General features: G+C 31.1%; 16 protein-coding genes and 1 non-coding gene across 17 annotated transcripts; 7 read left to right on the top strand and 10 right to left on the bottom strand.

The window, feature by feature from the left end:
- The first annotated feature begins 55 nt into the window (after positions 1-55).
- On the top strand, positions 56-2,232 carry LCB2 (serine C-palmitoyltransferase LCB2). The gene has a single exon (XM_020189327.1). It carries the CDS (start codon positions 435-437, stop codon positions 2,085-2,087), a length of 1,653 nt encoding a protein of 550 aa, XP_020046805.1. The 5' UTR covers positions 56-434; the 3' UTR covers positions 2,088-2,232.
- On the bottom strand, positions 2,233-6,194 carry ASCRUDRAFT_154556 (uncharacterized protein). Its single transcript, XM_020189328.1, has one exon. It carries the CDS (start codon positions 5,807-5,809, stop codon positions 2,378-2,380), a length of 3,432 nt encoding a protein of 1,143 aa, XP_020046806.1. The 5' UTR covers positions 5,810-6,194; the 3' UTR covers positions 2,233-2,377.
- Positions 6,195-6,326: 132 nt separating this feature from the next.
- On the bottom strand, positions 6,327-8,312 carry PUF6 (Puf6p; the record flags this gene model as incomplete). Its single annotated transcript, XM_020190672.1, has 1 exon — positions 6,327-8,312. The coding sequence occupies one exon, from the start codon at positions 8,310-8,312 to the stop codon at positions 6,327-6,329; it is 1,986 nt and encodes a 661-aa protein (XP_020046807.1).
- A 639-nt stretch (positions 8,313-8,951) lies between these two features.
- On the top strand, positions 8,952-9,782 carry ASCRUDRAFT_8714 (uncharacterized protein; the record flags this gene model as incomplete). Its single annotated transcript, XM_020194946.1, has 1 exon — positions 8,952-9,782. The coding sequence occupies one exon, from the start codon at positions 8,952-8,954 to the stop codon at positions 9,780-9,782; it is 831 nt and encodes a 276-aa protein (XP_020046808.1).
- A 23-nt stretch (positions 9,783-9,805) lies between these two features.
- On the bottom strand, positions 9,806-11,404 carry PEX14 (Pex14p). The gene has a single exon (XM_020193484.1). The coding sequence runs from the start codon at positions 11,227-11,229 to the stop codon at positions 9,901-9,903; it is 1,329 nt and encodes a 442-aa protein (XP_020046809.1). The 5' UTR covers positions 11,230-11,404; the 3' UTR covers positions 9,806-9,900.
- On the top strand, positions 11,403-11,806 carry ASCRUDRAFT_154624 (uncharacterized protein). The gene has a single exon (XM_020189329.1). The coding sequence runs from the start codon at positions 11,523-11,525 to the stop codon at positions 11,736-11,738; it is 216 nt and encodes a 71-aa protein (XP_020046810.1). The 5' UTR covers positions 11,403-11,522; the 3' UTR covers positions 11,739-11,806.
- Positions 11,439-12,853, bottom strand: PIS1 (CDP-diacylglycerol--inositol 3-phosphatidyltransferase). Its single transcript, XM_020193485.1, has one exon. It carries the CDS (start codon positions 12,562-12,564, stop codon positions 11,875-11,877), a length of 690 nt encoding a protein of 229 aa, XP_020046811.1. The 5' UTR covers positions 12,565-12,853; the 3' UTR covers positions 11,439-11,874.
- A 459-nt stretch (positions 12,854-13,312) lies between these two features.
- On the bottom strand, positions 13,313-14,401 carry ASCRUDRAFT_21058 (uncharacterized protein; the record flags this gene model as incomplete). Its single annotated transcript, XM_020189667.1, has 1 exon — positions 13,313-14,401. A coding segment is annotated over one exon (1,089 nt), but the record flags the coding sequence as incomplete, so codon positions are not given.
- Positions 14,402-16,089: 1,688 nt separating this feature from the next.
- On the bottom strand, positions 16,090-16,473 carry ASCRUDRAFT_19092 (DUF2406 domain-containing protein; the record flags this gene model as incomplete). The annotated part of the gene is made up of 1 exon (XM_020189570.1): positions 16,090-16,473. A coding segment is annotated over one exon (384 nt), but the record flags the coding sequence as incomplete, so codon positions are not given.
- Positions 16,474-17,055: 582 nt separating this feature from the next.
- ASCRUDRAFT_76482 (uncharacterized protein) lies at positions 17,056-17,424 on the bottom strand. The gene has a single exon (XM_020193486.1). It carries the CDS (start codon positions 17,386-17,388, stop codon positions 17,218-17,220), a length of 171 nt encoding a protein of 56 aa, XP_020046814.1. The 5' UTR covers positions 17,389-17,424; the 3' UTR covers positions 17,056-17,217.
- Positions 17,425-17,575: 151 nt separating this feature from the next.
- ASCRUDRAFT_t98 lies at positions 17,576-17,669 on the top strand. Its single transcript has one exon. It is a non-coding gene; the product is annotated as a tRNA-Ser (tRNA).
- A 127-nt stretch (positions 17,670-17,796) lies between these two features.
- On the top strand, positions 17,797-18,969 carry RAD27 (multifunctional nuclease RAD27; the record flags this gene model as incomplete). The annotated part of the gene is made up of 1 exon (XM_020194619.1): positions 17,797-18,969. The coding sequence occupies one exon, from the start codon at positions 17,797-17,799 to the stop codon at positions 18,967-18,969; it is 1,173 nt and encodes a 390-aa protein (XP_020046815.1).
- On the bottom strand, positions 18,653-20,810 carry ASCRUDRAFT_76483 (Flavocytochrome c; the record flags this gene model as incomplete). Its single annotated transcript, XM_020193487.1, has 1 exon — positions 18,653-20,810. A coding segment is annotated over exon 1 (1,489 nt), but the record flags the coding sequence as incomplete, so codon positions are not given.
- A 989-nt stretch (positions 20,811-21,799) lies between these two features.
- On the bottom strand, positions 21,800-22,390 carry VMA16 (H(+)-transporting V0 sector ATPase subunit c''; the record flags this gene model as incomplete). The annotated part of the gene is made up of 1 exon (XM_020194620.1): positions 21,800-22,390. One exon carries the CDS (start codon positions 22,388-22,390, stop codon positions 21,800-21,802), a length of 591 nt encoding a protein of 196 aa, XP_020046817.1.
- Positions 22,391-22,474: 84 nt separating this feature from the next.
- On the bottom strand, positions 22,475-23,271 carry ASCRUDRAFT_154657 (uncharacterized protein). The gene has a single exon (XM_020189331.1). It carries the CDS (start codon positions 22,792-22,794, stop codon positions 22,558-22,560), a length of 237 nt encoding a protein of 78 aa, XP_020046819.1. The 5' UTR covers positions 22,795-23,271; the 3' UTR covers positions 22,475-22,557.
- ASCRUDRAFT_154647 (YqaE/Pmp3 family membrane protein) lies at positions 22,475-23,312 on the top strand. Its single transcript, XM_020189330.1, has 2 exons — positions 22,475-22,981; positions 23,065-23,312. The coding sequence occupies exons 1-2, from the start codon at positions 22,948-22,950 to the stop codon at positions 23,196-23,198; spliced, it is 168 nt and encodes a 55-aa protein (XP_020046818.1). The 5' UTR covers positions 22,475-22,947; the 3' UTR covers positions 23,199-23,312.
- A 705-nt stretch (positions 23,313-24,017) lies between these two features.
- On the top strand, positions 24,018-27,221 carry FIG4 (phosphatidylinositol-3,5-bisphosphate 5-phosphatase; the record flags this gene model as incomplete). Its single annotated transcript, XM_020189599.1, has 4 exons — positions 24,018-24,165; positions 24,601-24,939; positions 25,294-26,760; positions 27,049-27,221. Coding segments are annotated over 4 exons (2,127 nt in total), but the record flags the coding sequence as incomplete, so codon positions are not given.
- Between the last annotated feature and the right edge of the window lie 352 nt (positions 27,222-27,573).

Here is a 27,573-nt window from a genome sequence, read left to right on the forward strand (position 1 = left end):
TCCACATCTATCTACCTTCACCTCTACGTCTCTACCTCTCTATACTATATTATATACGTTGTAATCTACTCTATCTATGCCTTTATTTCTCTTTTCTTCTTCGGTTTCTTAGGTTCCTCTTATCTTCCTCTTCCTCTTCCTCTCCTTACACTTTAAACTCTCGCCGGGCAACTTCCGCTCCTTCCATTCACTTCTTGTGTACGTTATTATATTCATTTTTCATCACACAACACCATTAACAATACAATCATCGTTCTTATTCTTGTTTTATTCTCGTCTTATCCTCCTTCTAATTCCACTAGTATTCGTATTCTGTCCTTGTCGACCTCCAGTCCTGCTTTCCAGTACTGCCCCCTTTTTTTTCCTTTTTTTTCCTTTCGTTTCCCTCATCTTCCTTTCCATTCTCTCTTTAACTAATCTTCTGCCGTCTCAAAATGATGCTCACTGATGAAATACCTAACATCGAAATCAACAAAGACCTATCTCACCAACAAAAAGTCGATAAGGAATACGGTCCTCTAGAATCTGACGAGTTTTTATACTTGTCCCAATACGACAATCTGATTGCCTTTGAAAGCCCTCCAATAGAAGAACCCCCCTACTTGACAACTTTTTTAACCTACTTAAACTATCTAATCTTGATCATAATTGGTCATTTTAAAGATTTCTTTGGTATTCTCCTAACTCCAAACGATTTCTCTGACGTCCTAGAAAAAGATGGCCATGCTCCCTACTACTCCAAATTCGAAAGTTTCTACGTTAGAAGATTGAAAACAAGAATCGATGATGGCTTCTCCAGACCAACCGTCGGTGTGCCTGGTCGATACATAACCTGCATCGATAGATACTCCTCAAACTACAATAAAACTTTCCAATATACAAACGAAACCACAACCTGCTTAAACCTATCTTCTTACAACTACCTAGGCTTTGCCCAATCTCAAGGCCAATGCACTGACTTCTCCCTAGAGGCTCTCAACGCCTATGGCACAGGCTCTGGCGGTCCAAGAAACCAAATTGGTTCAACTGATCTACACCAAAAATGTGAAGCCATTGTTGCTGATTTCGTGGGCAAAGAAGATGCAATCCTCTTCTCAATGGGTTATGCCACCAACGCCAACCTCTTCACCTCTCTACTAAACCCAAACTGTCTCGTTCTATCCGATGAACTAAACCACGCCTCCATTAGATTCGGTGTAAGGTTATCTGGTGCAACTGTCAAAACATTTAAACACAACGACATGAAAGATCTAGAAAACATCATCAGAGAACAAATCTCCCAAGGCCAACCAAAGATTCACAGACCATGGAAAAAAATCTTAATCGTCGTCGAAGGTATATACTCAATGGAAGGGACAATGTGTAATTTGCCCCAACTAATCAACTTGAAGAAAAAATACAAGCTATACTTATTTGTTGATGAAGCTCATTCTATAGGCGCCATAGGCCCCAAAGGTAGAGGCGTTTGTGATTATTTTAATGTCAACCCAAATGATGTCGACATCCTCATGGGTACCTTAACCAAATCATTTGGTGCTACCGGCGGTTACATTGCTGCTGATAAACACATCATCGATAGATTAAGAATCGATATAATGACTTGTTCCTATGCTGAATCAATTGCTTCACCTATTTTAGCCCAAATCATTTCCTCCTTGAAAACAATCACCGGCGAAATTAACCCAGGCGAAGGTGAAGAAAGACTACGAAGAATTGCCTTCAATTCAAGATACTTGCGTTTCGGTCTAAGAAAACTAGGCTTCATTGTCTATGGAATGGACGACTCTCCCATTATCCCCCTTCTATTATATATCCCAAATAAAATGCCTGCTATAACAAGATCTCTATACAAAAGAGGTATAGCTGTTGTTATTGTCAGTTATCCTGCTACCCCCATCATCGCCTCAAGAGTTCGTTTCTGTGTATCAAGCTCTCTAACAAAATCTGATCTAGATCGTATCTTAAGTGAAATGGACTACTTTGGTGATAAATACTACATTAAATATGCTAAAGGCAAACATAACGACGAACCATTTGACGATAAGCCAAATGCAACTCTAACAATGTTTGATAAATCAACATACTAATTCACACTCTACCACCTGTCTAATAATAATCTGGCAATTATAGTATTCTCTTTAAATTAATAATAATAATAATAATTTACATTTTGTCTTTTTTTGGTTTTACAAAATTCTATACAGTTCATTCCATTTTATATGGATGTGTTTAATTTTTAATATCTATTTTCTTTTTTTTCTTTTTTTTTCAATGCTTTTACTTCTACAATACTAATCTAATAAATCAGAATTTGAATTCAAACTATAAAACTACATAAATAAAGACATAGGCTTACCAGAAATTTTGTTCAAAAGCATCAATTACCTTTTGTTTTTTGTTCTTTTGGAGCGAGCTCAAATAGTATCATATCATTCGATGAACTTTCATATTTACTTGCACAAAATTGAATATTCTTATTGTTATACGAATTATCATCAATTAAACTGATACTGTCTCCGTAAAAGATTTGCTTCGGTGGCTCCTTCCCAAAATTATTATTGATGTCATAAATTTCTATTATAGAACTGGAAAATATTATTAAATAATTTTCAAAAATTTCAGCTTTTGTGCATTTAATGTTAAAAAAATTCACTAAATTATCAATATTATTTCCATATCTATCACAAATAATTGCAAACGATTCATAAACCAAAACCAATTCTTCATAATTAAATATTAAAAGAGTAATTGCATTAACAAAATTCACTTGATCAAATCTAAAATTATCAATACTATTGATAGTATTATTATTAATATTAATATTATTGTTATAAATGTTATTGAATTTATTGAAATTTGTTGGAATAATAGTTTTGTCATCGTTTGACGTTAATTTTAATAATTCAAATCCATTATCTAACTGAATAACAAACCTATAATCTTCAAAAACAGTTAATCCATAACAGACCCCTGGCAAAACCAATTCTTTAATATCGTGTAATACGGAAACCAAGTCTTTTTTATTATTATTTTGATGTTGATATCCCACAATAAAAGTGTTTCTATTCCCAGAAAAACTATTAAATTCACTTTTCTTTTTGGATTCTGGATTTTCACCCATCACACCAATTATGTGATTGGTTCCTCCTTGACTTTTTGAAAAGCTATTATACATTAAAAATACAATTAAATTTCCATTACAAACACCTAGTTTAAATGATAAAACACTTTGAACAGAGAGTAATCTAAAAAAATCTATATTTTCATTCTGGTCACCACCTTTTAGAAAATGATGGAAAAATTGATTAATATAACAGTATTTGAGTTTATTTTCGGTTAAAATTACTAAGAGATCAAATACTTCCAAGTATTCTATTTGTTTAACGTCTTTAAAATCAGCAATCCTGGGGTAGCTTTTTTGAAGTTTAGTATAAATTCCAGTTGATGTTCCAAATAACAAATAATCGGTATTGTTGTATTTAATACAAACTCTACAAAAAACTTTTCCGATATTTGTTTCTAATAACTCATTTTTAAGATTTTTGGGATGACTGATAACACTTGATATTAAATTATAATCATACAAGTTAATACCCTTATGACCGTTGAGATGTTTTTCAGTATTATTTAATTTTCCTGATAGAATTTTTTTTAATTGAATTTGTCTATTATTTTTCAAAATTACCAATGGATTTAATGTAAAAATTTCATCTTTAGATTTAGAGTTCATATACTCCGATTTAACTTTTTTAAATGGTGCAAGTAAATCTTTTGATGAATTTTTAATAAAATAATAATTAGTTGAGTTTTGTTTTGATAAATTGGTAATTGCAATAATTTTTCCAGGTTCTCCGGCTAAAGTAGAATCGTTTATAAAAGAATTCGAATCAGGAATCTTAATGATTAAATAATCCATTGGGATTATGTCTTGAACGATAAATAAAAAACCATTGGTTTTGAAAATGGATATAATTAAGCAATTTTGAAAAAGAAAAAAAACCCAAAGATTTGATTTGTTTTTGATTCTTCCTTTTTTAGAATTACTTTTATTACCAACAGAAAAAGATTTAAGTATTAAATTTGAAGAATTTGTATTGACATTGCCATTATAAAGTTTTTCAAATTTTAAATTTTGTCTTACTAAATTATCAAAATTTCTTTCTCTACTTTTCATGATAAATTCATTTAAAGATGTTAATAGACTTTTAATCTTGATAAAGTCAATAAAAAGATTATTGTTTTGGTTGTTATAGGTTTGAAATGATTTAGGATATTCAATACTATTAAAGATACATAAAGTATTGAAAATGAAAGAACGGTAATTGATAAATATAGTATTGAAATCAGCTTCTGATATGACATTTTTTTCTTGTAAGGTTTGTTTCCACTTATCAAAGTTTTTGAAAAAAGTAGTTGCATCTAAAATGTTATTATTATTATTATTATTACTGTTATTGTTATTGTTATTGTTATTGTTATTGTTATTGTTATTGTTATTGTTATTATTGTTGTTGTTGGTATTATTATTGTCATTATTAATGATGATTGATTTTTTTTCAAAATCTGTGTTTTTTGAGTTATCTTTGATTTGGTTATTTATTTTATCCAAAATTTTATAAAACATTTCAAATTTCGAATAAGTTGAAATGAATTCTGACCAATAGGAAGTGGAAAATAAAAAAAAATTAAGGAAAATGGGAATTATTTCTTCGATATTAATGAATATTTCATTAAAAGCTTGTTTTTGGATTATGATATTCAATAGGGGAGTTATTAGTTCTTTGGAATAAAAGATTGAGAGTTTTAAAAATGGAACAAAGAAATCTTCATAAAAGTTGTTAATTTTATAAGGGTAAAAAAAAGTATTTGAGAATTGGGAATGTTTTGTATTGACTAAATACAACAAGTCGTTGCTTGCAGCTTGGAATTGATCGAGAAGATTAAAAACAGAGCACTGATATTTGATTAGATCAAAGATGATAGATTGTTGTGAAATAACTGAGGGCTCAATTGATTGAGTGTACTCGGAAGGTATATTCCAAAATGATTCCCAATTTGTTGAAGATATGATTTTCTCAAAAATGAGATTAGTACCTTTTAAGCTGCCTCTAAGGGGGATATCAAATGTTTCAAATGTTTCAAATTTTTCAAACTCATTAAAAGAACTACGGCTAGAAGAATCTTGAGTTTTAATATCAGCTTTAGAAGATGATTTATCAAGGGTAACAAATGAATTTTTAGAACTAAATAGATCCTTTTGAGGCTCATTGTAGTTGTTATCGTCAGTAGTAAAGGGTTTTAGTTTAGTTGAACTAGAAGAGTTTTGCAGTTTAGAATTTTCCATAAAGATAGGAGGTTTGATACCATTTGAACTTATATTGGGAAGCTGATATAAAGCCTGTTGCGAAGACAAATTTGAAGAATTCTGTTTTTTGGTAAATTGTGCAACTTCTAAAACAGTTGCAGTAGAACTGTCCAGATCTTCACTGGAGTCAAAGCTGCGAACACTGGGATCAGAGGAGTCTCCTAGGCCCCATCCAACATTTAACACAGAGGATTGTGGATCGGGAGCAGCAAAGAGATAGTTACTGTCGATTGGTTTTGGATCAGGATTCGGAGCAGCAACATTTAATTTAGAGCTTGAAGAGGATCTGGAGTCATATTCATTTTCAAAAGGCAGAGAGGGTGGTGATGAACCCTTCTTTGGAGAAATGGGCATTATAAATAGCTGAGAAGTGGACGAAAGAGAAACCGCAAGGAAATAGATGAGATGAAAATATAAGAACAACAGATCAAAGAGAATAAACATTGATCTGAGTTGGCCAAATAGACGACAAGCCAATGAACTTATATATTCGAGAAAAGGGATCTAGAGAAAAAATGACTGCTCTTCCACAACTCACTTTAACAGCTATGTTGGTTTTTTTTTCGAAGAAGGAGCTGGCATTATTTTGAAGATCTGCGCCGTTGGTTGGAGGAGGCGTCAGACCTTTGCTCCAGTCTTTTTTTGGCAGCACACGCAGCTGATTCGGGTCGCGTGCACCACCAACAGCTGGAGAGCCTCGTATTTGGGAAGCAGCGCAGGACCCAGCGTTGTGTCTCAGAAATGTAGTAGTCAAGTCAGGGTAAAGCTGCAGGTATATGCTTGTCCTTTTAGCACAGACTTTTATCTGGACCTGCGGCTTGGTACGGAGATAGCCGTGCGCCGAAACTTTGTTGTTCGTGTGCGTCTTACGTCCGCCGTTCACGGTACAGGTACAAACAGCTGTTCGTGATCAAAGTGTTCGGAATATGCATTGTTTGTTTCAATTATCTTTCATACTATTCTATTTCAACAATTTATATAGCGATTGTGCTCCTTTATTTTTACTATCTGACTCGCTGATCTTCTTGATCTCTTTCTTCAATCCCTCAACACTCTGCAAGAAATCTTCCATCAACTCATTGCTTCGAGCCAGCTTGTTTCCAACCAAATTTTCATAGAGCGATAACACTACAAAACTGCCGTCAGACTTGATCCAATTGACCAAACTTTTGTCGTTGCTAAAAATAACTTTTTCTATGAATTTTCTGCAAAATTCAATATTATCAAACTCCTTGATTTTCTCGATTTTCTTCTCTTTGAAATTAAAGTGTCCACCACTAATCAATAGTTTTAAAAAACGCACCGAAAATTTATTTTCCTTAACAAAGTCCAAGTTATCCGAAAATTTTAGTAAAATTGAATCAATCAACTGATCTTTTGCCTCTTTGACATCCTTACCATCACTCTTTATTGGCGATAAGATTAACTCGGATATCAATTGGATACCAATATTTTCATTGAAGATTAGTTCAAAATCATTGTAAATTATCTCATATAATCTCAATTCAATTTTTTTGAAAATCTCTTTCCGAATCGATTCCTGGGGTTTTTTACTGTTTTTCAACTCTTCCTTAGATATTTTAATATACTTATCCAATTCCTTTTTAAACGATGGTGGAAAATATCTTGAATTGAATCCATTGCAAATTAAATACAATAATGATTTTCTGCCATTCTTATCAAGCAAAACATCTTTATCAATATTGTCTTTATTGACTAAATTTTTACAAATTAAATTTGTATCATCAACCGTACAAAATATTAAAATCCCAATTAAATATCCATATTCATTTGTTATCAATTTCTTAAAGTGTGATTTAAGATTCTTAATAATTTTCTTTTTATTTTTATTATTACTATGTGAAATCAAGATTTTACACGACTCACATCCTTCTCTAGTATGAATCAACTCGGCTATTTGATCATTAACAATCTCTAATAATTCCTCAATCTCTTTTTGATTTGCAATCTTAAGATACTCTAATATAATCCCATGTACAATTTGAAATCCAGTAGAACCCTTATCGATAGCAGAACTAATTATTTTAAATAAATTTTTAGATATCAATATTCTTTTATCTTCGTTTTCAAAACAAATTTCTTCAATTGTTTCAATTGTCTTTAAATCTTCTTTCTTATTAAATGCTAATATAGAAAATTGATTCCCATAAAACTCCCTTAATATTTGTCTCTTTTGCAATGAATTTGAATACAAAACATAAATATCCTCCAATACATATGCACCTTCTTTATGCTTGATTAATTTTTTAAAACTTCCATACAAATTATCAATTATAATTTGATTAGAATCTCTTGAACCATAATGCAATAATTTGATCAACAAATATTTCCCATAAGTATTTGTGGACAACTTGTAAAAAAAATTATGACTATCCTTATTTTTCTTGTTGGAATTCGATAACTCATTAACAATTTCTAAAATTTGGTCCTTTGAAGAATACTTGATCAATGTTTGGATTATTCTGGATGCATCATGCTTTAAAATTAAATCTTCAAGACAATCTTTTGACAAATTCCATATTTCTTCAGAATATTTTTTTTTAAGTTCTTTATTCAATGATGTGCTTCTTAGTTTTTCCCAAATTATCTTAATTTTTTGAATTTCAACACCAGACTTACGTTTAAGTTTTCTTTCGTTCAATAATTTTTTTTGTTCTAATCTTGCAGCAGCATTGCTGGAACTGGAGTTTTCACTATCATCTTTCTTAGGTTTTTTTTTCTCTGGTTCTTCCTCTTCGCTTTCATCATCACCATTATCATCATCATCATCATCATCATCTTCTTCTTCTTCTTCTTCTTCTTCTTCTTCTTCTTCTTCTTCTTCTTCTTCTTCTTCGATTTCTTTGTCGTCATTGATTTTTTTACCCGCAAATTTTCCATTATCAACATCAAGAGTATCTAATTCATCTTCGCTATCACTTTTCATACTTTGATCATCACTTTCATTCTCATCCTCACTTTTGCTTTCACTTTCACTTTCTGATTGAATTTTCTTTTTGCTCTCTTTCAAAACGCTTTTCTTTACTTGAGAAACTGAGACCACTTTCTTACTTCGAGCATTATTTCCTTGTAGCTTTGTGTATTTGGAGCCTTTCAAAGTCTGCTTTTTTTTGGAATCCACCGCATTGCCATTATAAGAACGCTTTATACCCTTGTTGACCATTGCTGTTGCCATTGTTCACTATTCTGCTCTTCTTCCAGTTCTCTTGGAAATGATCCACAGGAAAAATTCAGCGAAAAAAAAATAAAAATAAAAATAAAAAAATTGAAAAATCATGTGATGTTCAAGACCGGTTTTCTGGGTGTTTCCGTTTTGGGTACTGGAAGCAAAAGCACCAAAAGCACCAGAAACATCAAAAACAAAAGCAAAAAGGCATTAAAAACATCAGATTTCACGAAATACAACTGTGATTGATTTGAAGTTTTTGTTTTGTGGTTTCTGTTTTACTGGGCTCTTTCATGAGTTTGCATGTCAAAAATGGGCTGGAGAGTTGTAGGAAGGTTGAAGAGGAACCAAATAGCCATTCTCACTACTTGTCATTACTTTCAAGTAAATTTGCTAATAATGAAAACAAATTACTGTTTGATATTGCTTATATGCTTGGTGGTCAACTTAAGCATTGGCTTTTGCCTGGGTTTATCCGATCAGGACAATTTTTTTGCTAATGAAATCACAGAAAACTCATTTACATATATAATTCCTGAACATGAAAGAATTACAAAACGTTCTCTTAATTTTAATAAAAATCATGGCGGTAATAGAAATAACAATATAATATATTATTACACTCCCATATCCATTACATTCTTGGAAAGAAATTACTCAATAAGATACTCGGATTGCTTCTTTAATAAGAAAAATAAACATATAATCAGAAATTTTAATAAAGGAGAAAATAATTTTTTTTTACAAATTAATACAAATCACTCACTTGACATCTCAAATATTAATAATTTGAAATGGAGATTTAATATTAATCAAAAAAAATATTTAATCAACCCCTCATATAAATTTAAAATTCCAAGTTTAAATCAACTGTCAAATAATAATTATTATAAGATTGATCCGTTTAGAGGTTTGACGTTTTATTTAAACGGTTTAAAATATTTGTTGGTTAGTTTGAATATAACAACAAATTTAGATTCAAATTCAAGTTATCAAAAGACTTTGTTGGTTTTAAATCAACTGGATTCAAATATTAATAACAATTTAATCTTACTAAATAATAAAAGGGATTTTAATAGATATTGCAAGAATTATAAAGTTGATGATAACAATAATAGTTTTGATGATGAGTATAACATTGAATATAGTAGTAACTATAATAATCCAGTTGATATTTTATATAATATAAATGAGTTCAAATTTCATGATATTATGATATCCTATAATTAAATGGATAAATAGGTAATTAATTCCTAGATTGAAACTTTCTATTTTTTAAAATTTTTATTGAATAAAATGAAAAAATAATTAATTAATTAGTGAAATAATTCAGTTATATATATTTATGCTAATTTTTTATTTTCTGCCATTCAGGGATATTCGATTTTTCTGGATTTTTATTAGTAGTTGCAACTGTAGATGATATTTCATTATTGTTACTATTATTATTGCTAATATTATTACTATTGCCGGTATTGATATTTGGGATAGTAGCAGAAGTAAGATTAGAACTTATACTGTCACTTGAGCCATTTAAAATAGGTTTGATTTTATTTTTGCTCAAAACTTGAGATACAGATGGAATTGAAGAAAGGGTTCTATTTAATCCCCCATTTGAATAAGAGGCTATCAGGTTGCTATTACTATTTCCATTTGAGTTGTTATTATTATATCCATTGTTATAAATATTGCTATTTTGATTATTGGTATTATTATTGTTATTATTATTGTTATTAACATTTCTTGAAATTATTAGTTTTTTCAATGAGGATAATTCTTTATGAATATCAGATAATTCTGAATTAATCAAGAGTTTATTTTTATCAAAAGAATTTTTCAAATTATTTTTAATATCATCAATTTCTAATTTGATTAATTTTAAATCATCGTCAATTTTATTTGACTTTTCCTTTGAATTAATGGTTAAAGATTGAATATCTAGTAAAGTTTTATCGATTTCATTTGATTTTAATTCATCGTTTTTTTTCAACAAGTTTGAATCGGTTTCAATTTTTTTCAATAAATTTTCAATTCTATTAAATTCTTCAGAAATCAATTCCTTGTCAACCTCAATATCACTTTTCCTTTGCGGTAATATTGACGGGATTAGTACTTTATTAAACACTTTATATAATCCGTAGCATAAACCAATAGTTGTTGTTCCCATTATAAAATAATCTTTCCAGTCTCTTTCGGGTAGTGGTGGTGGTAAGTTTTGATAATAGCTGCTGTTAAAAGCATTATCATTCTGGTTTAAATTTCGATTTAAATTTCGATTCAAATTAGGGTTTTGATTGGAAATATAGTTGGGATTATTGGCATTCTGATTTTGATACGCAGTCTGAGTCTGGCTAGGAGCAATATTGTTGGAAGAGTTACTGTTATTTGGTGGATTTGGTTGAGTGGGTACTGATGTTGCAGTTGATCTTGTGGATTCATTCGACGAAATATTTTGAACATTTTGGTCATTTTGAATACTTTCAGTAGTTGAAAGATTTGGATCATTTTGATCTTTAATTCTTCTTAATGCTTCTTCTATTTCATCATCTGTCAACTCTTTAGATTGCAAAAATTCTATTTTCTTATTTAATGAAGCAGCAGCAATTTGGGGATTTTTAAGAAACTCGACAGCATTTCTAACAAAAGCTTCTCTGATTTGTGGAGTTTGATCAGACATTATCTTTCTCTTGTTATTCTTTTGATTTTTGTTGCAAAAAACTTTCAAAACCAAAGAAAGAGATAAAAAAAATAGAGAAATAAAAAATATATCCAAACTATATCCAGCTTATATCGCAAAAATTCAACTGTCTTCTAAGTGAATCAAAAAGATAAAGAACAAAAAGTGGGCAAAATTTGGAAGCCTTTAGGATGGTAACCGGAATAGGAAAGTAAAGCAGGTGATAAGAGGCCGGATTTACTATATTAGGAATGAAATAGCGGTGCATTGAAAAACCAGGCATATGGGATTACATGCTTGGATGTGTTATCCTGTGCATTCACATGTGCATGTTGCAGATATCGGAGCTACCATACGACTGGGTCGGATGGTTTAGAAGATCCGGTGCTGGAAATGTTATGAGAAAATTATTAGATGAATTGACAATTAAAATTAGATGGTATTATTATAGAGAAACTGAGCAAGAAAAATTATACAGTGTGCGAGAAAAAAAATTAAAAAAAACATAATAATGTTGTTAATGTTATTGAATGTGTTAATGACAGAAGAGGAAAAATTGAAATTTCAATTTAGTACTCATTAAATTATAATTGATAGTTGGTAGTAAATTAGTTAAGTTGACTAGTTAGTTAGTTGATAGTACACTTATGAGGATTTAATACTGTTTCTCTCATCACAATCAATGTCAGCCAATAAAACAGCAGCTCTTTTCAATTGAACTATGTTTGTAAATTGCTTAAATATGAATAAAGGTAAAGTTATGAAAACTAATATAGTGGCACATTTGACGTTAAAAATAGTTGGTAAATGATCAAATTCTCTTAGGTATAAGGCCAAATAAAACAATTCGTTAAATAAACAGGCAGTGAAAAGAACTTTTTTATTTGTATAGTACAAATTTAATAACCAACTACTTTCCTTTGTAATATTCTTGTGAGAAGAACCACCACTAATTACCGTAGCATACATATGCATGTAATGAGAAGCCAAATCTAATGAAGTTAACAATTGAAAGAATATCATAAACTGAGGCAATGCGTTACATAGATAACAAATCAAGGCAGAAGTTGTACATCTGTCAGTAACCATATCGAGGACAGCGCCAAATCTTGAGGTTTGATTGTATTTCCTTGCGGCAAACCCATCGCCAGCATCTAATAAACAGGAAATGGAGTAAACAATTGTGCAGTATATAGGATGGTTTTTCATTAAAAACAAAGATAATATAGCAGAAAAGACTCTTGAATAGCCAATTAGATTGGGAATGAATAAGAAAATATCATTGCTTGTAAGAAGATTACCTGGTTTCTTTTCCTGAGTCTGGGTCATACTCATTTTAAATAGATGTGAGAAATTGGTAGTAGGGCAGATGGTAAATGTTTCTCTTGAAGCTGGTATCAGAAATTGATGTCTATAACTGAAAGAAAGAAATTTTATTGATAAATCTAACGATAGATCTAGTGATAATGATTGTATGATTTGAAAAGCAAGCTAGTTTTTTTATGAGGGCTTAAAGAAACAGATAATGAAAGATTTTATACTGCTGAATTTTGCCAAAAAGGCAATGTCTACCCCCGTAAACTAAGGGAGGATTTCGGATACACGTGTCATTGTATACACTATGATATGAAAAATCCCTGCTTTAGTGAGAAACAACAGCTATTTTCGTTATTTTAAACAGAAAAAAACGAAATTTGCTTCTCATTTACATAGAGTTTCTCGTAGAAAAAGAAAATATTTCCGGAGATAACACAGGCAGATATTGCGAAATTCTATGTATTGGTAAAAGGGTAAATGGTATTAAATGCCCCCAACTAAAAAGAAATCAACTTGATGAACTAAATCATTGGCATATTGGCTTGTATCGACTATTCTTGGTGGACCATCATAAGAAGATGAAAAGGAAGTTCACTGTACTGAGAACTGCCATGGAAATAACACCATTGTGTAGCAAACCAGAACCTCCATCGTTCTTGTTTTCCTTAATCGAGTCTGTGGCTGTTTTCTGATTGCTTTTTTCACCATCCAAGTAGTTTTCTGTTTTCTTCAATGTCCCTTTGATGTTTTGGTAATCATAATCTAAAACCTCGTTTTTACTACCAGCAGTGCAGTCAATTCTACCACCTCTAATGACCGATGTGTTTTCTTCGACTCCCACCCATTTTGTGCAATCAAATTGGTTTGAGTTACTTTTGATGATTGCGCTACCTTTGACCAATTTTAATTTGTTCAATGATGCATCTTTAAAGTTACCAAAAAATTGAATTGCACCGCCAATTGTGCTTAATTTTGGGAAAAAATTAATCTTTGAAATCCCAGTGTTGTTCACAATCATCAATCCACCACCAATATCGACAACTGAAGGGAACTCAGCATCATTTAAGTTAAAATTTTCAATGATACTTAATGTTCCTCCAACATTCTTTAATTTAGGAACCTTTAAACTTTGAAAATTATTTTCAATAAACCCAACTGAAGCATTAACTGATTCAATGTTTGAAATATCGATGGACATTGTATCTCTGATTGTAATATTGTTAGCCCATTGTAATCGTGGAAAATATGCCATAACGTTTCTTGCATTAGCACTTATAGCCAATTCTTCTGTAATATATTTCACATTGGTTGTAATGCTTTCTAAGAACCTGTTATTATTGATATTTAAAATATTTAACTCTTTAACATTATCTTTCAAGTTAAAACCAACTAGAGATGTATCTGATATAATAATATTTCTAATGTAATCGATACCCGAGTCAAAGCTTATGGTACTTAATATGGGTAGAATTTTCCAGTTGATGGTATCAACCGATTTTAAATTGGGAAATGAAACTGATGTCAATGAAGTTAATTCATATAATAGAAATGATCTTTTAATTGTATTTAAATGTGGAGCAATAACCCTAACCAAATTGCTTACATTTGATATTTTTAAATCACCTGAAATAGTATTAATTACTCCAAAATCTAAGATCGGATCTTCGAAATCGTTAATTATGATTGAACCTTCAATAATCTGACATTGTGTTGATAAATTATTAAGATCACCTTGGTGTTTGATATAATGAACCTCTTTAAGACAAATTTCTTTTGAGTTTTCCTTTTCATATTCTTCAGGAATTTTGATATCATTTTGAGAACCGCCATATGTGGGATTTGCATAGTTATTTGAGTTTTTAATTTTCCCTTGGATTGGATTTTCTAAAATGATTTTCGAGTTTTCAACTGGCTTGGGAGTTGAAGAAGAGAAAGAAGGGGAAGAAGAGGATTTCGATGGACTGTCAGCATCTTTAGAGTTATCGTTATCATAAGTTGATAACCGATTGAAATCCAATTGACCTCTTGAACCTTCATCTATGTTCAATCTATCATTTGCATTTGCATTGGTAGGATTATATTTAAAACCTTGGGATGATGAGTAGGGGATTTTGTTGATTTCATGTAGCTTTTGTTGAATTTCCAAACAAAAGACAAAATTAGTTAAACATAAAATAGGCATAATAATCTTAGCTAGATAGAATTTCATATTGGCAATAACTTATAAGTATTATAATTACAGAGATAATAATAATAACGATGACGATATTGATATTGGTGGTAGTGGTAAAAGTGATAGCAATAGTAATATTTATATTGATTTGACTTAACGATTTAATCTCTTTATAATTCAGAAGAAACAGCTTTAATATATATATATATATATATATATATATAATGTAAATGCAAATTTTATCCAGGATCAATTGGTAGCATATATTTTTGTTTGATTGAAACACAAATCAGCCAAAATGAGCAGCAAAATCAGCAAAGACAAAGCCATTGAGAAGCAAAAACAACAGTGAGTCCATTTGTGATTACTTTTTTGTTATTCCACCAAAACCAGAGAATTGAGGACATTCAACGAGAAAGAAATTTTGCTTTGTGGTTTCGATTTATTTGAGAAGACGCTTTTTCTGTAGTGGTTGAAACGTTGTATATCTTATACCTTCGAGTTCATTTACTGCGAATTGTATTTTGGATTCCTTTGTTTTGAGAGAGAAAATTGTTTGAAAGCGAGCTCTTCTCGATGTTAGAACGGCTGGCCAATAGGATCAAAGCACTGAAGCTGGATATTGCAGAGCTGTTCATTTCGTGAAAAATCATATACAGTGAGAAAGAAGTACATTGTTATCGAAACGTACTATTATAGTTGGTAATCTAGATATAAAGAAAAGAATTCATGATAATAAAGAAGCAAAAGAAAAGAAAAAAAGTAAAACTGATGGTTAATACTTCAATTGGTGGTATTATAATAAAAAAACGAAAAAATGGGAATAGTGATAATATAAAAGGAAATAACATAAGAGAATAATATAAAAGAAAATAAAATGAAATTGAAATTGAAATTGAAATTGAAATTGAAAACGAATGTGAGCAGTGTCCAAGTATATGAATGTTTCTGTAAAGGTAATAGAACAATTACGGATAGAAATAGTGATTAGTCATTGATTCGTGAATAATGGGTGATGGTGGTTGATAATGACTAAAAATTATTGATTATTTGTTTAATTTACTCGATCTTCTAAAAAAGCTGAATCTTTTCTTCTTTTTCTTGAGATTATGATTTAGTTTTGAGCCATTTGATTTAGCTATTGGTGGTTTATAGACAGGTTGATCCTTTTCCATTTTGTCATTTTTATCATTGGTACTGTTCAAGTTGATTGGATTAGATTGGCGTTGAGATTGGTTATAAGAAGTGTTATTAATATCATTATTTTCATAATTATAATCGTTATCATAATTATCATTATTTTCATTACTATAGGGTTTTGTTTTGGGAGTAGTTGAATAAGGGTTTTGATTTTGGAAATTTGGGTAATTGAAAGTTGGCCTCACGTTCCAGCCATAGAGTGGAGTCTCCAAGTTTTCTTTGATATAAGGATCACCATAAATGGAGTATTCAAAGCCTTTTATTGTATCCAAAGGTCTTTCGTTTCTTGATCTTGTGGGGTTTGATATATCAGGTTTGGTGATAATGTTGCCAAAGACATCCTTTAAATTTCCCTCAGCGGCTAGTCTATCTAGAGAGAGTTTTAACGTATCAATGTTTTTGAAATTATCAATAGCTTGTTCGAAAGGTTGATCTTCATGGACAGCAGATAAAATTGGATCATTCAAGTCATTTAAAGTTCTAATTTTTAATTTTTTTTCATCATTTTTAGTTATTGTGATACTTTTTCTGTAAGATTTTTCTGAGGAACTGGAAGATTTTCTAAAGTGCATTATTAATTATAAATTAATTATAAATTGATAGTGTGAACAATAAGAAGAATGACAAATTATAGTTATTATAAAGATTAAAATAATTAAAAGAAAATGGTGCTATATATGTGAAATGAATTGAATTGGTATAAATCAAATGTAAAGTAAATTAGATTAGATTAAATCAAAGGGTTTATATATGTATGAATTGATAGTCAAATAAAAATAAAGGGCAAACTACATGACTTAAAAAATGAGATTATTCAATAATTATGGGAGTTTAAGTTTTTAAATTCACTACAAGTCTAGAATAACATTTTTAAAGAGGAGGATGAAATAATAAGAAAGAAAAAAAAAGGAAAATCCAATGTCTAAACTATAAAAATATTTCAAATAAAAGTGCAAATAAAATTGAATCATTGGATCAAAGTTGAATCAATGCTGAATCAATTCTAAATCAAAATTGTTGAGTTCTAGCTGCTGAAAATAATGGAAGTAATTGATAATTCGAATCTTATGTTTATTTTGTATAACACAACAAAGATTAAAATAGATTTGAGAAGACAAAAAAAAAACCATAAAGCAAAAAAAATGAAGAACGAAAAACAAAAAAAAAATAACAGAAAAACTGGAGTCTGTTTGAAAAAAAAGCTGGGATCAGCAATTCTGATTAAGTTTGTTAGCTTTGCTTCAACATAAATAAGATAATATGATCTGGGATACAAAACAATACACAGAAAGAGCAACTTAAAAAGCAGCTACTGAGACTGACATGAGAAAAGACAGCTGAAGGACGGTTATTCGAGCATTGGGAACGGCTGAGTCAGTTCCGGGGGCGCCCGCTGTTGAGGAAGCACAGCCAGAAGAAACAGCACCGGAAGCACAGGAAGGGTGAAACGCGGGTGCCGGCAGCTCCATGCAGTCCGAGCTGTAGTTGTTCAACCACTTCCATCGCTTCCACATCACAGCAATGAGATAAGCAAGAGGCTATGGCAGCGCTGGCCAATCACAGAAGATACACTGCCCGTTCTCGCAAGACAGTTTTGTCGAAACACACAGTACAAATGGATGTGATAAATAAGATATTTCCAAAGGATATTTCCCAGGCACTATGGCCGAGCGGTTAAGGCGAAAGACTTGAATTCACTTCAAGGCATCTTTTGGGATTTTCCGCGCAGGTTCGAGTCCTGCTGGTGTCGTTTTTTGCTATTCAGGTTTTGGATTTTGGATTTGTTCATCCACAACACTGGACCTTGAAGAGGTGTATTTTGGAGCGACGCGAAAAGAAATCACTGAAGAGCACTCATCGACAGTTGACAGAAAGAAATGGGAATTAAAGGCCTCAATCGACTTATTTCTGACAATGCTCCAGAGGCCATCAGGTCGTCTGAGATCAAGAACTTCTTTGGTCGAAAAGTGGCAATCGACGCGTCCATGTGTCTCTACCAATATCTTATAGCTGTCAGACAGGCTGATGGTCAGCAGTTGATGAACCAGGATGGAAACACCACTTCTCATTTATCTGGCTTCTTTTACAGAACAATTCGAATGGTTGAAAATGGTATCAAGCCTGTTTATGTGTTTGATGGGAAACCACCAGACTTGAAAGCTGGCGAACTAGAGAAGAGAAAGACCAGAAGAGATGAGGCAATCAAAATGGGCGAACAAATAAAAGACACAGGTACCATGGAAGAAATCAAAAAATTTGAAAAGAGAACCGTTAGAGCTACAAGAGAGCAAAATGAAGAAGCCAAAAAATTACTCAAGTTAATGGGAATTCCCTTCATAAATGCCCCATGTGAAGCTGAAGCCCAATGTGCTACTTTAGCTAGAGACGGAAAAGTATATGCTGCTGCCAGTGAAGATATGGATACTCTATGTTACCAACCGACTTATCTATTAAGACATTTGACATACAGCGAAGCAAGAAAGATCCCTATTGACGAAGTTAACGCTGGTGTTGCTATATCCGATCTAGGCTTGACAAGAGAAAGCTTTATCGATTTATGTATACTACTAGGCTGTGATTATTGTGAAACAATACGAGGTATTGGTCCGGTAACTGCTTTCAAATTAATCAAAAAACATCAAAACTTGGACAATATCATAGAATTTATTAAAAAGGATGAAAAACTATCCAAAAAATACATAATACCTGATAATTGGATTTATAAACAAGCAAGAGAACTATTTTTAAATCCAGAAGTTATAAATTCAGATGAAATTAATCTAAAATGGGAAGAACCTGATCTATCTGGCTTGGTTGACTACATGTGTAAAGAAAATGGTTTTGCTGAAGATCGTATCAAAAATGGTGCTGAAAAATTGAAAAAATCTTTAAAAACTGGCGTTCAAGGCAGATTAGATACCTTTTTCAAAGTCATTCCTAAAACTGATGCTCAAAAAAAGGCCTCCTTGGACAAAAAGAGAAAATCAAATTCAAATGATAAAAAGAATAACAGTAAAAAAACCAAAACAAGTTTCAGAAGAAAAAAATAATCCGTGATTTACTTTGTATATTGTATATTCTCTTATTAATAAATGTACATTAGATTTATTTTATATATTCGCTAACACTTCGAGCTGCCACTTTTCCAAACACAACACATTCTAAAAGTGATGATCCACCCAATCTATTGGCTCCATGAACTCCACCACTAACTTCTCCAATGGCATATAATCCCTTCAACACAACTTCATGATTGTTTGAATCTTCTGTCAAGACCCTTGCATTTGAATCGATTTTGATACCCCCCATTGTAAAATGAACAACTGGCGTTAAATATCCATAATAAATACTAGAATCCAATTCTTGAGATAAATCAAATGGTTCATCACTGAAAACTGTTCTACCAAATTCATCCTCTTCAATCCCATTTATATATTTATTAACTTGAATTAAATTCTTCAAAATCTTATTATTTTCTTTTGAAAATCCTAATTGTTTATTTAATTCTCTTATAGACGATTTAAATAGCAAACCTCTTTTGATGTAAAAATCAAAATTCATTTTCATTTTATTATACGATGATTCATTTAAAATTATTAAAACTTTTTTATCAGTTTCTTGGTTGATTCCTATTTGTTCAAAGTTTTTGAAAATTGATTCTGTGACTTTATCTCTTGTTAATAGCTCATTGCCAAATCTATCGCCTTGAGTATTAAATAGCAATCCGCCTACACCCCTCAAGGCCTCAGCGGCAAGAATTTTCCATTTATTTAAAGGATCTTGGATGTCAATAAAACCTGTGGGATGAATTTGAACCTGATCCATATGGATTAATTTTGCACCAACTTTCAAAGCTAATTTTTGTCCATCGCCTGTTGTTTGAGCACTGTTGGTTGAGGGCAAAGATAATAGATCCTTTCTATATTGTTTCAATAAGGAATCTTCTGAGTCGAAATCTGCCGAAAATCCACCAGTAGCCAAAATCACTGGTCCGTAAATCGAGTTGATTTTATTAGAATTTAAATCTAGGTATTTCAAGCCAATGATTTTATTTGTATTTGTGTTTGTGTTTAAATTCGAATTGGACTCCTTAATTAGCTCAATCACTTTTGAATTTTTTAATATGTTTAAATTATGGTTTGAGTTTATTGAATCAAAATTTTCAAGATATTTCTTTAAAGCAGAGATTATTGCAAATCCAGGAGGTAGATTTGAGCCTCTATGAGTTCTTGGATGTGAATGGCCACCCAATTGAGCAACATAATTTAATTCAATCTTCAAATCTTTAGATAGCCAGTCAACTGCATTTTTAGAATTTGATGCCAATATATTGATCAAGTCTTTATTTGCTAATGATTTGGCAGATTTGATTGAATCGTTGATAAAAGAATCGATTGAATCATCGTTGATATTGTGTAAGGTGGTTTGTTGATAGGTTTTAACGCCATTGATACCTGATGAAGCCTTTATTGAATTACCACCAAACTGATTTGTTTTCTCTAGTAATGTAACAGAAACCTTTTTTTGTAGCAATTCATAAGTGGCAGTTAAACCAGCTAAACCAGTCCCAACAACAATTACATGATTTGATCGAGCCATTATTTCTAATTCCTTATTTGAACCTTGATTGTAAAACAAATGATAGACTAATGCTACGAGTATGAATAGAAATAAGAAATATTTTATAGGAGAAAAAAAGCTTCTCATAACCTATTGAAATACAGTAAATATAATAACTTATTTGCGGAAAAACAAAATACACCCAAGATATTAAGTGGTATATATATATAAAGCGATAAGTTTGTGATAATAAGAATTCAAGTCGGATTCAAATATTTTAGCCAACATTGCCATTAGAGTATTGAACCATTCTGGATAAAATATGGGTTTGTAGGAGAATAATTTTCCTTAGTCTTGAACCACATAACCCCATAAATTGTAGGTGCACTTTATCCTACAAAGAAACACAGGGTAATCACACGATTTGTGCTGATGTTAAAAGAGAATAATTGATTTCTTTAAACACTGTCAAAACTGGGTCTTAAAGATCTTGACTTAAGCGCAAATTGAATGTCCACAGCTACGGGCCTTTGTTGTAGCGCGTTTAGCCACATCTAAGTACGTTCAGTTGAATAGAACCCGTGTTGGTGACTATAAACACAATGATGGTACTTACATGGTGTTAAGTGTGTATGCATTATGGATCCATTGTAATAGTTCTCTTTCTTATTATATTGTTGATGAGAAGGCTAATAAGGTGAAGAACGAGAATAAATGAACTGCTTAATACTCAGCAAATATACTCTTGTTTGTTTTATCATTATTTAGAACCTGGCTTGGAAAAGTTATTCTTTTTACGATAAAGAACAGCACCAGATCTTTTTCTGGAGGCTCGATTACTACAGAAATCAACTTCTACCATTACCAATTTTCGTTGCATATTTGAAATGAATTATGCATGCTCGTTTATTGTTCATCTATTTCGGATGAGAACAATTGAAGAGGGATAATGAAAATGAAAATAAAAATAAGTTACAGTTTTTATTAAAAGTGAGTAGACTACTGTGATATTATAATTTTGTAAGAAAACCGATATAAAAGTAACATTGTAATAGAGTATAACTATGTTCATAACCCTAAAATTAGAGAATAAAGAATTATTTAAACGATAAATTAATGAGCTGGCAGAATAATATGTTTACGAATTAATAGATTGATCAATTGGTAATGAAATATTAGTTATAATAGGGAAATCTGAGAATAAATAAATCTTACCTTGGTTCGAATTTAAAAGTAATTTTTATTTTCATTATTATTATTATGTTTTATTATTATATTATTTTTATTTTTATTTTTTTTTTTTGATATAATAAAATTAAACTAGGAAAACTCTTGAGCTTTACCACCCATTAATAAACCAACAATTAAACCAAACAATCCAAGAACACTGCCGAAAATTTCAATAACTAAAATTTTGACGAATAATGCACTGTCGGAAGCATCTGCAATTGCAGCATTTGAACCAGTGATTCCAACACAGATACCGCATAAAAGATTACTTAACCCAACTGTGATTCCTCCCCAAAATAAGGCAAATCCAGTATACAAATTTTCCTTTGTGTAAATTTCCGATTCACTAACGCTTGTTAATTTAGAAGTGTAAACAATTGCCATGATTAAACCGTATATGGCAACAACCTCACAAAAGATAATGGATATTAAATTTTTTGTTGTAATTCTGGGGCATTTTACACCAGCACCAATTATGGTTGATCCTGTTATAAATATACCCCAAGCTGCACCGATCACAGAGAACCCTATACATGCTGTTATACCCAAGTTGGCCCACATATATGGTGAAACTGATTCTAAAAACTTTCCAAAATTAAACTGTTCACCAGAACCAGTAAATAACATATATCCACCAATAGTGAGTAGACCCAAGAGTGAGGCATATCCAGTCAATCCCATTTTAAAGTATTATAAACAGATATTTACTTAGTGTGCTGGTCGTTTGAAGAGTTGTTTAGTATAATATAATCAGAGATTTGTGAGCAATACGAGGTTAATGTGTGGTCTTCTCTATCAAACATGAATTCAATCATCAGTTAGCAGCCAAATACTCAGAATACCAAAAGTCAAATTGTTGAAAAACAGCCCTCGGAAGACACTTTTGGGTCAGGTGTATCCAGTTGAAAGAAGATATTCAGACCGGTTGAGTGTAAAGCATTATCACGCGCACAGCTGCAGGATTTGAGTCGACGGAAACAGTTTTGCCGTGGCCTATTCCGTTGCAGCCAACGGAAAACGAACAACAGAAACCGCTGAAAGGTTTCCCTTTGTGGTTCCGACCAGCTCCTTCGGAATTTTCGCATCGGTGAGAGAGAAAAGCGTTTGCATATCCATCTCCTATTTAAGCTTGGGAGGTTGAGTCTTATTTTTCTTCCTGCACTTCTTTTCTCTTCAGCTGGATCTATTTCGTGCTCATCATAAACAAAAGCTCTTATTGAAATAAAGCTATCTTCACCATGGATTCATCCAAAGTTATTTCTATTGTCTTGGGTATGTACAGCACAGCTGGTAATGCGAATCTGCCGGGTCTCTCTTGCTCAAACCAATCCATTATACTAACCAGTTTTCTATAGCAATATTGTTGCCCCCATTATCTGTTTATTTGCAAAGAGATTGCGGCAGGGACTTGTTGATCAATGTTCTTCTTTGTTGTTTTGTTTGGTTCCCAGGTATTCTTCACGCTCTATATATCACCTTTACAAATTAAATAAAACTTAGTTGATGAGTTGCACCATGACTGGTAGACACTCTGTTTAGAACATTGACACTATATTCTTTTTTTTTTGTTGTTCAATCTTGCCCTTCGCTGTTTTTTGATTTAAATACACTCAATTTCTTGTTTCTGGTGGTACTCCCTTTTTTTGCTGTTTTCTGGCCTCTGTTGTTTTTGTTTTAGATTATTTCTCTAATCACCCTCTGTTTTTTCGTTCTTTCTATCTCTTGTAGCACTTATAAAGCAATTTGATCATCTTCTGTAAACGCAGGTCTGGCGTCATGTTGCATATTATTACGATATAAAGCATTTGACCCGTCCTAGTGGAACCGGCCGTCAACCTTTTGTCCTCAAACCAACATCAAACACAACATCAAATACAACATCAAACGAAACGACAATATAACTGGAATCACCACTGATAAACTATTACCAATTGCTAGCTCTCATCGTACTTCTTGATTCGAACTCAACTTCATTAATGCTGCTTGCGAAGTAGACAGTTTCTTATAGTTTATTTTATTCTATTAGTTGCTTCTCTTGATGTCGATAAATTCAGATTTAAGGTCTTCAAATTACAATTTGAGCTTTCAACATAACCAAAATCAGTTCTCAAACCAGTATGGCTTTTTCAATAACACCTTGACTTCAATTAGCGACTTGAATCAGTACCAAAATGAATACCAGACTATATACTCCAACCAGAACCCAAACTCAAATCAGAACCAAAACCAGAATCAAAACATGAATCAAAACATGAATCAAAACCAATTTAATTTCAAACAGCAAAATGTGGCGTTTCCAATAAATTTCAAGTCAAGAAAAATATTACTACAAAAATTCACAATTTACGAAACAAATGACAAGTTTTTCATTATTGGAAGTAATAATAGAGAAACAATGTTTAGAATCTTAGAAATCGATTTAACTGGCCCAATTGATGAACTCAATATAATGGAGAGTAACTATTTTTTTACTCGAAAACAAATGATTCAAATTTTATCCTCATTGGAAGAAAATGATAATAACTCAAATTATTTTATGAATTTTAATGATGACACTTTTAATATTTATAACAATAATAATAACAATAACACCAATAAGGATGCTAATAAGGATAACAATCAAAACAATAGTAATAAAAACGATAGCAATAATAATAATAACAATAAAGAGAATAATAAAGAGAATAATAATAAAGAGAATAAAGACAATGATGGTTTATTTACGGACTCGAATAATAAAAACGATTTCAATAATATAAATCCAATTAAAAGTAATCATTCAAATGCTGATTCTAATATGAATGTACACAATTATCCGGATTTCACTTCCGATTTTATTGATGATAACCATTCAACAAATTCAAATTCAACTCAAAATAGAAGAAACTCAGCTTCTAATTCCAAATCAGCGGATAATTTAGGTCCTAATGCTCCCAAAAAAAAGGGGTTTTTAATTAAAAAATTATCTGGTTATGGTTTACTTGGGTTTATCAAGTTTACCAAAAATTACTATCTCCACGTAATCACTGAAAGATCAAAAATTGGTGTTTTAGGAGGTCATTTTATTTATAAAATCGACAATACTGAATTAATTCCCTTGGTTTCCTCGGAAAAAAATTTGTTTTTAAAATCAAAATTTGATAACAATGAGGATAAAAAAACATTTGAAGACGAAATAAAATTTTTACAAATTTTCAAAAATTTCAATTTAAATTCAAATTTTTATTTCAGTTATACGTATGACTTGACTAATACTTTACAGCACAATTTTATAAACGAAAAATTAAAGGCCTTCAACTATAATTTTAATTATAATTTTAATGATACCTTTAACTATCAATACAATTATGAATTTGATGATTTTAATTACTACAACTATGATTTTGAATACAACAATGACAAAAATATAAATAATAATATCAACAATAATATAAACGATCAAGAACTAGAAAATTTCATTGATCGACTTAAATTTAAGCATATCGTTTCGGCATCAAATATCAATAAAAATTTGATTTTATCTAGTTCTACTTCGAATCTTAATAGCAATCAAAATCACGTTTCTAATGATATAAATCAAACAGGAAATACCGAAAACGACAATAAAAATAATCTCAACAATACTAAAAATAATCCCAACAATACAAATAAATCTCAAACCAACAATACCAATGATAATGATAATGAAGATGATTTTATGGGTCAATATAACGAAATGTTTGTATGGAATGCTTCGCTTCTAAAACCAATTATAAAAATATATAATCGCACTTTTGATTGGTTTCAACCTATTATTTATGGGTTTTTCAATCAGTCAAATATCTCAATTTTAAATAAAAGACACTATGTCACAATAATTGCTCGAAGATCTCATCACTTTGCGGGTGCAAGATTTCTCAAAAGAGGTGTGAATGATAAAGGCCATGTTGCCAATGAAATTGAAACAGAACAAATTGTTTCAAATATGTTAACCACCTCATTCAATGATAACTCCAAGGGATTTTATATGAACCCAAACTATACATCATTTGTCCAACATCGAGGCAGTATTCCATTGTACTGGTCACAGGACATTATCTCCACTAAGACAAATCTAAATAAAATTGCAAAACCCCCAATTACAATGAAATTTGTTGATCCATATTATACATCTTCAGCTTTGCATTTTGACGATCTATTTAAAAGATATGGTCCCAAAGTACTAATATTAAATCTTATAAAGCAAAAAGAGAAAATGCCTAGAGAATCAAAATTGGGCGATGAGTTTGAGTCTTGCATTGATTTCTTAAACAAAGATTTATCAGATGAATATAAAATTGATTATGTTGCTTGGGATATGTCAAAGGCATCAAAAGTTGATGATCATGGGCAGAATGTGCTAGAGTTTTTAGAAAAATATTCAGATAAAGTTTTGAAGCAAACTGGATTTTTTCAAAATGGCTACAAGCTAGATAAAAAAGAACATGATAACATCCAAGTTGGAATTTGTAGAACAAATTGTGTTGATTGTTTGGATAGGACAAACGCTGCTCAATTTGTAATTGCTAAAAAGGCTTTGGGTTATCAATTGAAATCCTTAGGTATTATTGAAAATGTGTACTTGGAATATGATTCTGATGCTGTGAATTTGTTAACGAGCATTTATCATGATCATGGAAATGTCATTGCTCTACAATACGGTGGGTCAAATTTGGTGAATACAATGGAAACTTATAGAAAAATCAATCAATGGTCTTCAAAGAAAAACGATTTAATTGAAGGTGTTAAAAGATTTTATTCTAATTCATTTATTGATTCTACAAGACAGGACACAATTAATTTGTTTTTAGGAAATTATACATTTGAAAAACTAGGTAGGAAAATTTATCTTTGGGATTTAACCAATGACTACTTTTTGCACAACAACTACTATCTTGATTTTCTTAATATAAGGGATAAGAAAATAAATATCAATAATTCTAATTCTGTGATAACAAACAAGATCTCGTATAATTACTGGTGGAACTTTAAGAATATTCTTTATTGGGAGAATTTAAAATATCCACCAATAAGTTATTTTAGTGATGAAGAATTGGCAGATATGGATAAAATAAACCAGAGAATTATTGAAATCTTAAGTAATTTAACTATCTCTACCACTGGCGAAGTTTTGAAAACGGCAAACTCATTGTCACTTAAAACTCCAAAACACACTAAAGTGTATGATTTTGATGATACGGCTTCATTATTTTCCAACCTAACTATAAAAACAAGCAATAGCAGTTTTAGAAGCGAAGTTCATAGCAAAATAATTATGTTTTTGAATGACACAATTCTGAGATTGAAAAGTGAAATTACAGAAATTGATTCCCAAATCGATCTAGTGACTAAATACATACAGGAGAATTACTATATTGAGAAATTGATTTCATACCCTAATGTCAGCTTAGATAGCTATTGGAATGAGTATTATGTTCCAAAAGAACTCACAAGCTTCAAATCGTTATTTGAGTTTAACATGAGAAGTTCGTTACCACTAAATGTTGAGAAAAACCACCAAGAATTTTTGAAAGGAAACTATGAGAATAACTTGAATACATCAAATATTATAAATCGCACAACTAATGAATCCAGCAGGTGTGACGTCTTACCAAATGAGTTTCAGTCAATAGATAGTAATTTCAAGTCGAAAGTTAAAGCTGAGGATATTTATAAGATTTATTATAAAAATCCGTTTGAATCTAGAAAGCCAGGAACAATCAATCAGAAATTCAAGGAATTTTATGAAAATAAACACAATAAACAGTGTGAAAAAAATTTATTTAATCAGAAATCAAAGTTACTCATAGGATTACTGGGAGATTTAGAAGACAAAGAGGTGAAGG

The sequence above is a fragment of the Ascoidea rubescens genome (genome assembly GCF_001661345.1).
Source record: "Ascoidea rubescens DSM 1968 unplaced genomic scaffold ASCRUscaffold_8, whole genome shotgun sequence".
Taxonomy (NCBI): Eukaryota; Fungi; Ascomycota; class Saccharomycetes; order Ascoideales; family Ascoideaceae; genus Ascoidea; species Ascoidea rubescens.